Below are 9,596 nucleotides of genomic sequence, written 5' to 3'. Positions count from 1 at the left end.
TGTTGTATTTGTGAGTCCCTTCCCCAGCTGACTCACTGGCTGATGACCGTGCACCCACTTCATCCATTGGTTTTACGGAGCTGTTTACTGTGCCTCCCAAGGAAATTACTCTATCTCCCCAATCATTAAAATGCAGTTAGTAGTTACTACCTGTTCCCAGAGGTCAGTCTTTATGTATGTGATAGTAGACCTTATGTATTGTTGAAATTACAGGTGCATATGTGGTAAATGTTGAACGAGGAATGCAGTTCACCTATGGAGCGGTAATAACATCCCTAATCAGTAAACAAATAAGCTGCCAACATTTGAAAACCATCTTTCTGTTCATGACAGGCATGGACCAATCATTAGACACTTATGTTATAATACCACACCTACACAGGAGCAAGACCCAACTATGTTATTTGAAGTGGTTTGGGGTCTTTCCTGCAGCCTCTTGTGGGTGAACCAGAACTCTTGGACGCAAAAACCCTCAGAAGATTTAATGGTGGAAAAATCTCCTTGTGGTGTGACATCTAGAAAGAACCGGGGGAAGGTTCACTGAAGGGAGCGAAGCAACAACAGAGGGCTGTGCAGGTCACAAGACACCCTGCAAACGTTGCAAATGAAACAGCTGTAAAACTATAAAAGGAATAACCTGTGTCATACATATTAGCTGATCTCTAAAACATTCTGATTCGCACATATATGTATATATAACCTACATATTATAACGCAAGCCCTCACAAAGTCATGTTTATGTTCAATTTAATTTAATTTGTCAATCACAACATACATTTTAGTTGAGACATTACAATATTCTAGATAATCAACAGTAACCACTAAGAGATGTTTATTCTATATGATGTTACCTGTAGATATGTTAAAGGTCATAATAAATCTGGATTTATATCGTGCTTTTCTAGTCTTGATGAACACCCAAAGTGCTTTACAGTATTATATTCACCCATTCATACAGTGAATCTATGTCCAGCACTTTTCTCTATGAGAAGGGACAATTTGGGGTATTTAATGTCCTTTCTATGTGTGTGTGTCTGTGTGCTGTCAGCCAGCCAGAGCCAAGGACAGACTGATGGTCAATTTGGTGAACTGACGTTGTAACTATGTAGAAATGCATTGAAAACTGCCCAGTCAATAACACTATCTTTGCACAAACATAATTTTTTTTAGCTCAAACATACACACAATAAAACTAGTCACCTTAAACTGTTACTACTTTGTACAAGGCATCATATTGTGTATGAACATACTGTATATTTAATATTTTAATAATGGACCCTTTCACTTTGTGTTTCTTTCCTGGGGTAAAAGATATGACCAGCCCATCCCAGCCACTCTGTAGCATGTACAGCTTTCCCTTGCCTGGCCCTAGATCAGCTGTATGGAAGATCAGGTATTACAGCAGGATCCACCCAAATCATATCAACTGATAGTATAATTGGTCCTAGTCAAAGATTCAACAAAATCAGCACCAATGGTCAGATGCAGAGTGAGTCTAGATCTGCCAGAGCTCCTGCAGTGCAGATCACTGCCACAGTAAGTTAGGGATCCAATCTTGCCTTAGAACAAGTGTGATGGTCATTTGGAGCATGATAGTTGTTACATAGATGTATGTTTTGTCAACTGCCATTTCTAACGTCAGGAGTGTGGAAGTCGTCGTGGATGTGAAGGCCACAGAATCAATCACTTGCGCAGTTCTTCTTCTTTTAAATTGTGGCAACAGAGGAAACTCACTAGCATGTACTTTGTCATACATTCAAAAGCTTGTAAGTGGACCTTGACTTTAAATTAGTTTGTCGAATGCAGTTTCCCAGGTCCAGTTCAAGACTCAACTCCTACTGTTTAATTTTACCATCCCCTTCACTCTTTTTTAATCAAATCCAGTGTGTCTTAAATGCTGAATAAAATGTAATCAAATTGTATCTTACTAACAAAGTATTGTGTCGTATACTATAAAGTATAGTATACTGCATATGCACAAAACCCCTTAAGAGTTAAGTTTGGCTAATAATGCACAATGTAAGACAGCAAAGGAAAATAATAAATAAATGTACAGTAACAAAGGCAGTGTCTTGGAGGTACTGTATATGTGCCAGGTTGCCACAATTAGTCCAGTACAATATCTTACAACCATCAAAGCACAAAAACAAAACAAATGAACAGTATTAAGACTCAGAAGGGTTTAAGTTTAAGTCCATACCCACCTCTATATTTTCAAACATGTTGAAGATGAAAAATGCCCTAAACTACCATGTATTGTATTGTATGAGTGTGTCTCTGAGGTTCGTCAGACTGAAGCCTCTATAGTTTGTCTGTTTACTACAAGTCTTCCACTTCCTGTGCATTTTCTCAGCACGTCCTACATTCTCGCAGCCACGCGGTGTCCACGCGTCGTTTTCGGGCGCTGATTGGCTAGAGCTGACGAAAACAAAGATTTTGCACCAATGGCAGCGGTGTGCATGCGCTGAGGCACGCTGTTCATTCTGGCTGCTCGTGTCCTGCCGAGGCTCGTCATATAAAAGCAACACCTAGCCTTTGTTTACATCAGAGTCAACCAGGGATCACATCGGTGAGCGCGTCAGTGCTTCTCAGTTTTTACATTTGTCTTCCACACCAGCCAGAAGCAGTCATGGTGGCCATGACGAAGAGGGTGAAAACCTTCCAAATCATTTTTATGGATCCCAGCAAGACTTTCTATTGCGGCGGAGACGAGTTGTGTGGCCGGATAGAAGTGGAAGTGAACGAGGTGACTCGTGTTTCCGCAGTGAGGGTTCTGGGTCTAGGCTGCGCCAAAGTGGAATACGCGAAAGGCAAGCAGCGTTGCCGACAGGAGGCCGAGTACCTCCGATATGAGCAGGTCCTGCAACTGAACGACCAGCCGACAGGTATGGACAGTCGCCTATCCCAGCCTTTCTGCCCTTACATTGAATAAGGCTGTGATAGAGCTATCAGTGGCATAAGAATGCACCTTGTGTTGTAACGAATGGCCCTTCCCTGCTGTGTTTTACGAAGTGTCAGTGTGTCAAAGCATCGCTTTCACCATGTCAATGCAGAGCTGGAAAATGATTGCCCACATTGATGATACGATTTGCTAGAGTCCAACAGTTATATAAGATACACTAGCCAAAGCAACATGATAGAATGATAAGCAATTCACTGAGAGTGTCAAATGAACAGACTTCATTTTCCTCTCCAGATTCCGATGGATCAGTCGTCTTGAGGCCTGGCAACAAATACGAATACACCTTTAGATTTGAGCTCCCGCAGCAAGGGTAAGGCAGAATTTCTCATTTCTGATAACATCACATTGTCTGTAGTTGCATGGCTTTTCAGTCAATTGTATATTATAGAACACGTTTGATTAACATTTTCCATACTTTTGTTATCACAGGCAGTTGGTATCGTCATACAAGGGGAAGTTTGGGTATGTCCAATACTATGTTAAGGCCCTAATCGAGAGGCCACATCAGCCCACTCTGGAGTGCAAGAAACCCTTCGAGGTGGAGGAGCCCCTGGATGTCAATACTCCAGACCTGTTGGTGAGTTAATTCACCTTTACATATTGTGGAACAGACTGCTCAAATATTTTGAGCCCTGTAATGTCTATTATTGAATAATGACATGATGCTGCATTAGTTTGACATGGGGTCTCACCCTCCTGTTCCTCCTCAGTCTCCCACAGGTGGCATGAAGGAGAAGAAAGTCACCTGCATGTTCATCCCTGATGGCCAGGTGTCACTGAATGCAAAAATTGATCGCCGTGGTTTCTGTGAAGGTGAAGATATCTGTATCAATGCAAAGTTTGAGAACACCTGCTCACGGATTGTGGTGCCCAAGGCCGCTATCATTGCTAAGCACATCTACCAGGCTAATGGGCGTACCAAGGTCTTTCGGCAGAAGCTGTCCGCAGTGCGTGGGAACCACATCATCTCCGGTATGTGTGATGCCTGGCAGGGAAAGACTATCAGGGTGCCGAAGATAAAACCATCTATGTTGGGCTGCAACATAATCCGTGTGGAGTATGCTCTGATGGTAAGCCTTGAGGTTCTGCTGCACACAACACATTTTTGGCTGTAAATTAGGTGTGAATTTAACATCAGTGTTAATGCCTATGTCATGATCCTACTTTCAGATTTATGTCCACATCCCTGGAAGTGAGAAGCTGATCCTGGAGCTGCCATTGGTCATTGGAACAGCTGGTCTGGGCAGCCGCAGTAACAGTGTGAGCAGCCAGGAGGGTTCGGTCAGTAATGCCTCTCAAAGCTGGGTGTCCCTCAGGATGCCCTCTGGGCCTCCCAGCTATGCCGACATCACCAGCGACTGCCGCCTGGACCAGCCCCTCACGCCACTCCTGGATGACTTTGACGGAGACGAGAGCCCCATCTTCATGAACGCACCAACCTTTAACTTTCCACCGCCCCCAGTTTACACTGAGGTAGGTGTCCCAGCCAAATGACATTAACTCTTGATCAAGCTAATGAGAAATTACCTTTGGTGATCAGATAAGATGATGATTCAGATAATAAAAGTAAAATGTATTCTTTCAGGTTGACGAAGAGTTCAGTGGCAGTGCCCGCATGCTGCCAGTCTGCTGAAGTCAAGCAGGGATCATGAATCAGTGGTCCAGCTTTCAGGGACTGCTCATGTATGGCACTTGAAAAAGAGCAGAAGGTTCAAACTCCAGAGAGGATGTGATGGATGGAGAAGAAAAGCCAGAACTGTGGAGGTGGACAGAAAGATGCTCACCTGTTCTGTCAGCTGTCTTCACCAGGCTTCATCAGCTAAGCTGATCTTCTGACTTCGTCCTGTTGCTCCTCAGGTTGAAGAGGTGGAGGTGTAACCACAGAGCCTGTGGATTGCTACATTTCTCAATAAGCTGTTCCTTCCTGAGACTCAAACCGTCTGTGTCTCACTGTCCATTCACAGCCACCTTGTGACTTTTTATAATTATTGGGGCCAAGCATTTGCGTTAGCCCCAGCCTGTTGTGACATCTTAGCTTTTTTGGGGTTAGTTTTTTCATCATGATGATATGTCATTCCAATTAAACCCCATATTTTGTGGGTTTCACTAGAGAAACCATTCTATTTGTCACTTAAGTCCAGTCAGCTTGTACTGATCTAACTAATTTTGTTGCCTTTGAGAATTTAAGCATCTAGGACAATCCTCCTGGATGAATCTCATGCTGCATCCATATTTCTCCTGTAACAGTGTTGAGAAAATGTGGTTATTCCTGTATTATATTGCACTTTTTGTTTGACGCATTTTCTTTCATTACTGCCTGCAAGAGTTTCTGTTAGAGTGGTTTGAACAATGATTGACTTGTGGTGAGCAGATCAAACACTCCACCTCACATATAACTTTCATTGGCTGTAAATTCTTTCCAGTGAAAGTGCAAAACATGATTGTTACGAATACAATGCTCTGATATCATGGAAAGCACCTTATGTGAGGATTATCATTGTTCATAATCTACAGTTGTCCTAGACAACATTTCAGTGGGAGATCTCCACTGTGCTGGTTTCACAACCTCTGTTCTCTCAGACGCAAAGAAAATCACTGTATGTTTGCAATGCATCCTTGATACTTACAAGTATTTTTCTATGACACCCTATGGGTGAGTTTTTTATTAAAGAAATTTGAAAAATAATCTGTGTATCCACTCCTCCCTTTTTAGATGTCAGGCTGTGCTTCAGTCTTCCCCATAGGACCAAGAAGGTGTATGAAAGAGACATGAAGTCTGAAGCTGTTAAGATTTTGTCCAAAAATAAAATTATGCTGGTGGAGTCTAAGGCTCCCCATTTTGATACACAGTTTGGATTAACTTTCTGTAATATTAAACAGAAATGCTACAAGTTGAAGAAACAGTCCTCCTTCCCAATGACTGAAATTAATGATTGGAATGTATCTGCTCTCTTGGTCCTGTTTCAAATGAAAAGGCTTAGTCCAGCTGTGCAGAGGTCCAGGGGAATATCCACAACATGCTGGCTGGATTGCACATCCCATCTGACCTGGGAATATCCTGGGCTTTCCTGAAGGAGCCAGAGGATGTAATTGTTGAGTCGCTGGCTTATAAATGTTCATCATATAAATAGAACGGAACATTTCAGTCAGACAACTCACGTTTGAACATTTATTGCAGCATTACAACAGATTTAGTGTTTGGCGACAGATTTACAACAGATTTAGTGTTTAACTTAATCACTCCTCCATATGATTACATAGGAATGATGGGAGTGATGAGCAAATACTTGTAACCCCCCCCCTGTTCCCGTTGGAGCCTACAGGTGGATGCTGGGGTGGTGGAGGGGCTGAAGCAACTGGTGGCAATCCTGCAGCAGCAGTGCGAGCAAGAGGGGTTGATGGGAAATGTCTCTCTGGTTAAATAGACCACCTGATAAGCAGTGTTGGGAGTAACGGCGTTTAAGTATAACGGCGTTACTAACGGAGTTCTTTTTCAGTAACGGAGTAATCTAATTAATTACTTTTGTCATCGTTACAACGCCGTTATCGTTATTGATAATGTAAAGTGGCGCGTTACTACAATTTGGTTGAATGAAGCGGTCAGTCGGCGATCTCAACCGGCAGCGACTCCGCAGTCCCCGACGCTGTTTGCCGGCTTCCTCCGCACTTCCGCTTTCTCCTGTCCCTTGCGACTCCTTCTCCACCAATGAATAGGCTTGACGTCGCTCGCTACGTCATCATCCGGCGACGGCTGTCAAACAACACTCTGGTGGGGGGGGGGGTCTCTCGATCCGTTACAATATTACACCCCAGCTGCGTGGAGAGAGCTGTCTCACTGCACGCTCTGACTACAGCTCTAGACAGCGACAATGGCGACGAGCCAGGGAAATTCAAAAGTAGCGTTCAATAACTGGAAGTACCGGCACTACTTCTCACACTACTTAATGGCCAGATTTTCCTTTGTTTCTTTTTACCCAAGTTTACATTTGCACTTGAATTTTATTTTCAATATTTATTTTTATATGTTTTAATTCTATGCATCATATGGCAGGCTGCAATCTATTGAGTTCAAATAAATACCAAATGTTCTAAAATACTGTATATAGTGTTTTTATTCTTCAATCAGTTAATATAAACATCTTTGACGTTAAAGATATTACAGAACGTAACAGCGTTATAAAACATGAAAAATAACGCCACAGTTACTTTGCTGAGTAACTAATTACTCTAACAATGTGGTAACTGAGTTACTAACTCAATTACTTTTTGGGAGAAGTAATTTGTAACTGTAACTAATTACTTTTTAGAAGTAACTTGACCAACACTGCTGATAAGGTGGGTGTGTAATATAGATGGTTGAGGAGAGTGAGGTATGTCACATGATGTATGTGACATGATTGGCACAGCGCAGCTCAAGTTGCCTGCCAGAACTAGCTCGTTGGCGTCGCCACATTTGTGGAGAGAATAATGACTCATTTTATAAATACTTTGGATATGGTGGTCCAGCACATATATTGAGAGGATGATATCCAGCAGATTACTTTGAAGGTTTTCTGGAATTTAACACAAATCAGAACATTTCCTTGAAATTAAATAGATTCTTTTCGGTTTATGCAAGCAGTTTACCAGATGCTGAGACAGAGACACTGAGGGAAATGCAAAAATAATCTAAGAGCTGTTGGACGGTTGCAGCCACGTTGATTTGCATGGATGTATCCCAGATTTTCTGCCTCTACCTTTCTTCAGTAGATCCCAGCTCCTGTGAAAACCATCAATATAGTGCAGAGCAAACATCGAAGTATGATCAGTGACTTTTATTATTTGTATAATATAGTTATTTAATTATTTTAGTTGACTGTTTTGTATGTATCATCCCGGTACTTACATTGCCCTGCATGTTGACATACATACACTAAAAATAACTAGTGTGAGTGTGGAGGTTGCAAAGTGAGACACAGCTGCTCTCAGCAGTTACTGGTGCTGGTGTGGACAGATAAGGAAACAGTCACTGAGTGGAAGGGGGCTGCTTCTCTTGGCCTGTATCGTCACTGCTGCAGGAATGCCTCAAGGAAAGTTATTGTGGATATTCATATGGTTCTAAGAACACAAATGTGTCAGTGTCAGTGTTTCAGCAAGACTTTCATACCTTAATGATGGGTTCCATTTCAGACTCTAACCTTGTCTTACTGTAGCAAAATATTTCAAACAGAACAAATTTGACTGGCTTTATTTACTTTATATCACACAAACATTTTCCATCTGTGGTGCCACCGGGTGGGTCCAGTCACATTTAGAGCAAGTGACAAGTGTCGACAAATGGAGTGACCAGTTAGTGTCTGACTGACATGGGCATGGAAAATACTTCACACATGTCCTCTGCCCATCTGAGTTCCAAGAAAGACTAACATGGAACAGAACCTGATCCTTTCATCTTCAGTCTTCAGGTTTCCGTTAGCTGTCAAACTTTTTTTTTAAAGTAAACATGCTAGTTTGTGATTTGTAAATATGGGCCATTCCAACATTTGATTGATTGATTGAGAGTTTAATAGCCACACACACAAACACACACACACACACAAACACACACACACACACACACACACACACACACACACATACTTACATACTTCGAGAACTGTTCATCTTATCAGCTTCACACTTGGCATGTGTGTCCTTATGGCTAAAAGTAGTGAATGTGAATTTGGTTCCTCTAAACGAAACCCTCACATCTGTGGACTGTGTCCCGCAGCCAGTCTCTACAGTGGCTCAATTTTTGCAGGTCACCTTATTGCAGTTTGTCCTGTGGAGGATCCTCCGGTCTAGACTTTCTCCGCACTTTGCCTTTCACATATGAAACAACACAGCGGTTCTCTGCTCAGACATGTTCACAACAACAAGGATTCAGGTGAGAGGTGGAGCAGCAGGCGGAGGCACGATGTCACATTTTCCTTTTGGCTGCAGAGACCACGTGACTTTGTTTACAGCACATCAACACATCAGCTCTTATCACCACAAACTCTCATGACATCTTCGTTTCCCTCTTTGCGTCTGTGACGTGCTAGAAGCATCATCAACCCCCCCACTTGGTAATGTCAATGGTCTGTATTTATAGAGCACTCTTCTAGTCTTGATGACCACTCAAATCATTTAACAGTACAGTTTTATTGCCATTCACACATACAATGCATACACTGCATCTACGTGGAGCACTTTTTTGTGAATCCAGTGGTGATCTCTTGCTGTGTTCTCAGATCGGCTGCTCTGGACTTTCTGCAGACTTTCTGCAAGGTGGACATTTGCAGTCATGCATACATCTCCTCTGGGGAAAATGCGTAGGATCTCTGCAGTTCAGAACATGTCTGAAAGCAGCTTTACAGTTTTATAGGCCTCTACTATTAAGAGGAATCTGTGGTTATCAAGGTAAACTTCAGGTTTACATGTTTTTTTTATATTATAAAAGCGCCAAATCATAATATACATTATTCAAAGGCACTTTACATAGAAGTTCAAGACCTTAATATTTATAAAGAAACCCAACAGTTTCCAAAATGAGCAAGCACTTTGGTGACTGTGGAGAGAAAAAACTCCCTCATTAACTGGAAAAAAGAGAGAGAGATAGGGGGGAGGGGGAGGA

General features: G+C 42.3%; 1 protein-coding gene across 1 annotated transcript; it reads left to right on the top strand.

The window, feature by feature from the left end:
* The first annotated feature begins 2,530 nt into the window (after positions 1 to 2,530).
* On the top strand, positions 2,531 to 5,648 carry txnipa (thioredoxin interacting protein a). Its single transcript, XM_061092249.1, has 6 exons — positions 2,531 to 2,885; positions 3,197 to 3,272; positions 3,392 to 3,539; positions 3,673 to 4,032; positions 4,133 to 4,435; positions 4,548 to 5,648. Exons 1-6 carry the CDS (start codon positions 2,630 to 2,632, stop codon positions 4,593 to 4,595), a joined length of 1,191 nt encoding a protein of 396 aa, XP_060948232.1. The 5' UTR covers positions 2,531 to 2,629; the 3' UTR covers positions 4,596 to 5,648.
* The last annotated feature ends 3,948 nt before the right edge of the window (positions 5,649 to 9,596 follow it).

This window comes from Limanda limanda, chromosome 19 (genome assembly GCF_963576545.1).
Source record: "Limanda limanda chromosome 19, fLimLim1.1, whole genome shotgun sequence".
In the NCBI taxonomy this organism is placed as follows: domain Eukaryota; kingdom Metazoa; phylum Chordata; class Actinopteri; order Pleuronectiformes; family Pleuronectidae; genus Limanda; species Limanda limanda.
This window is presented reverse-complemented; position numbering and strand designations above follow the sequence as displayed.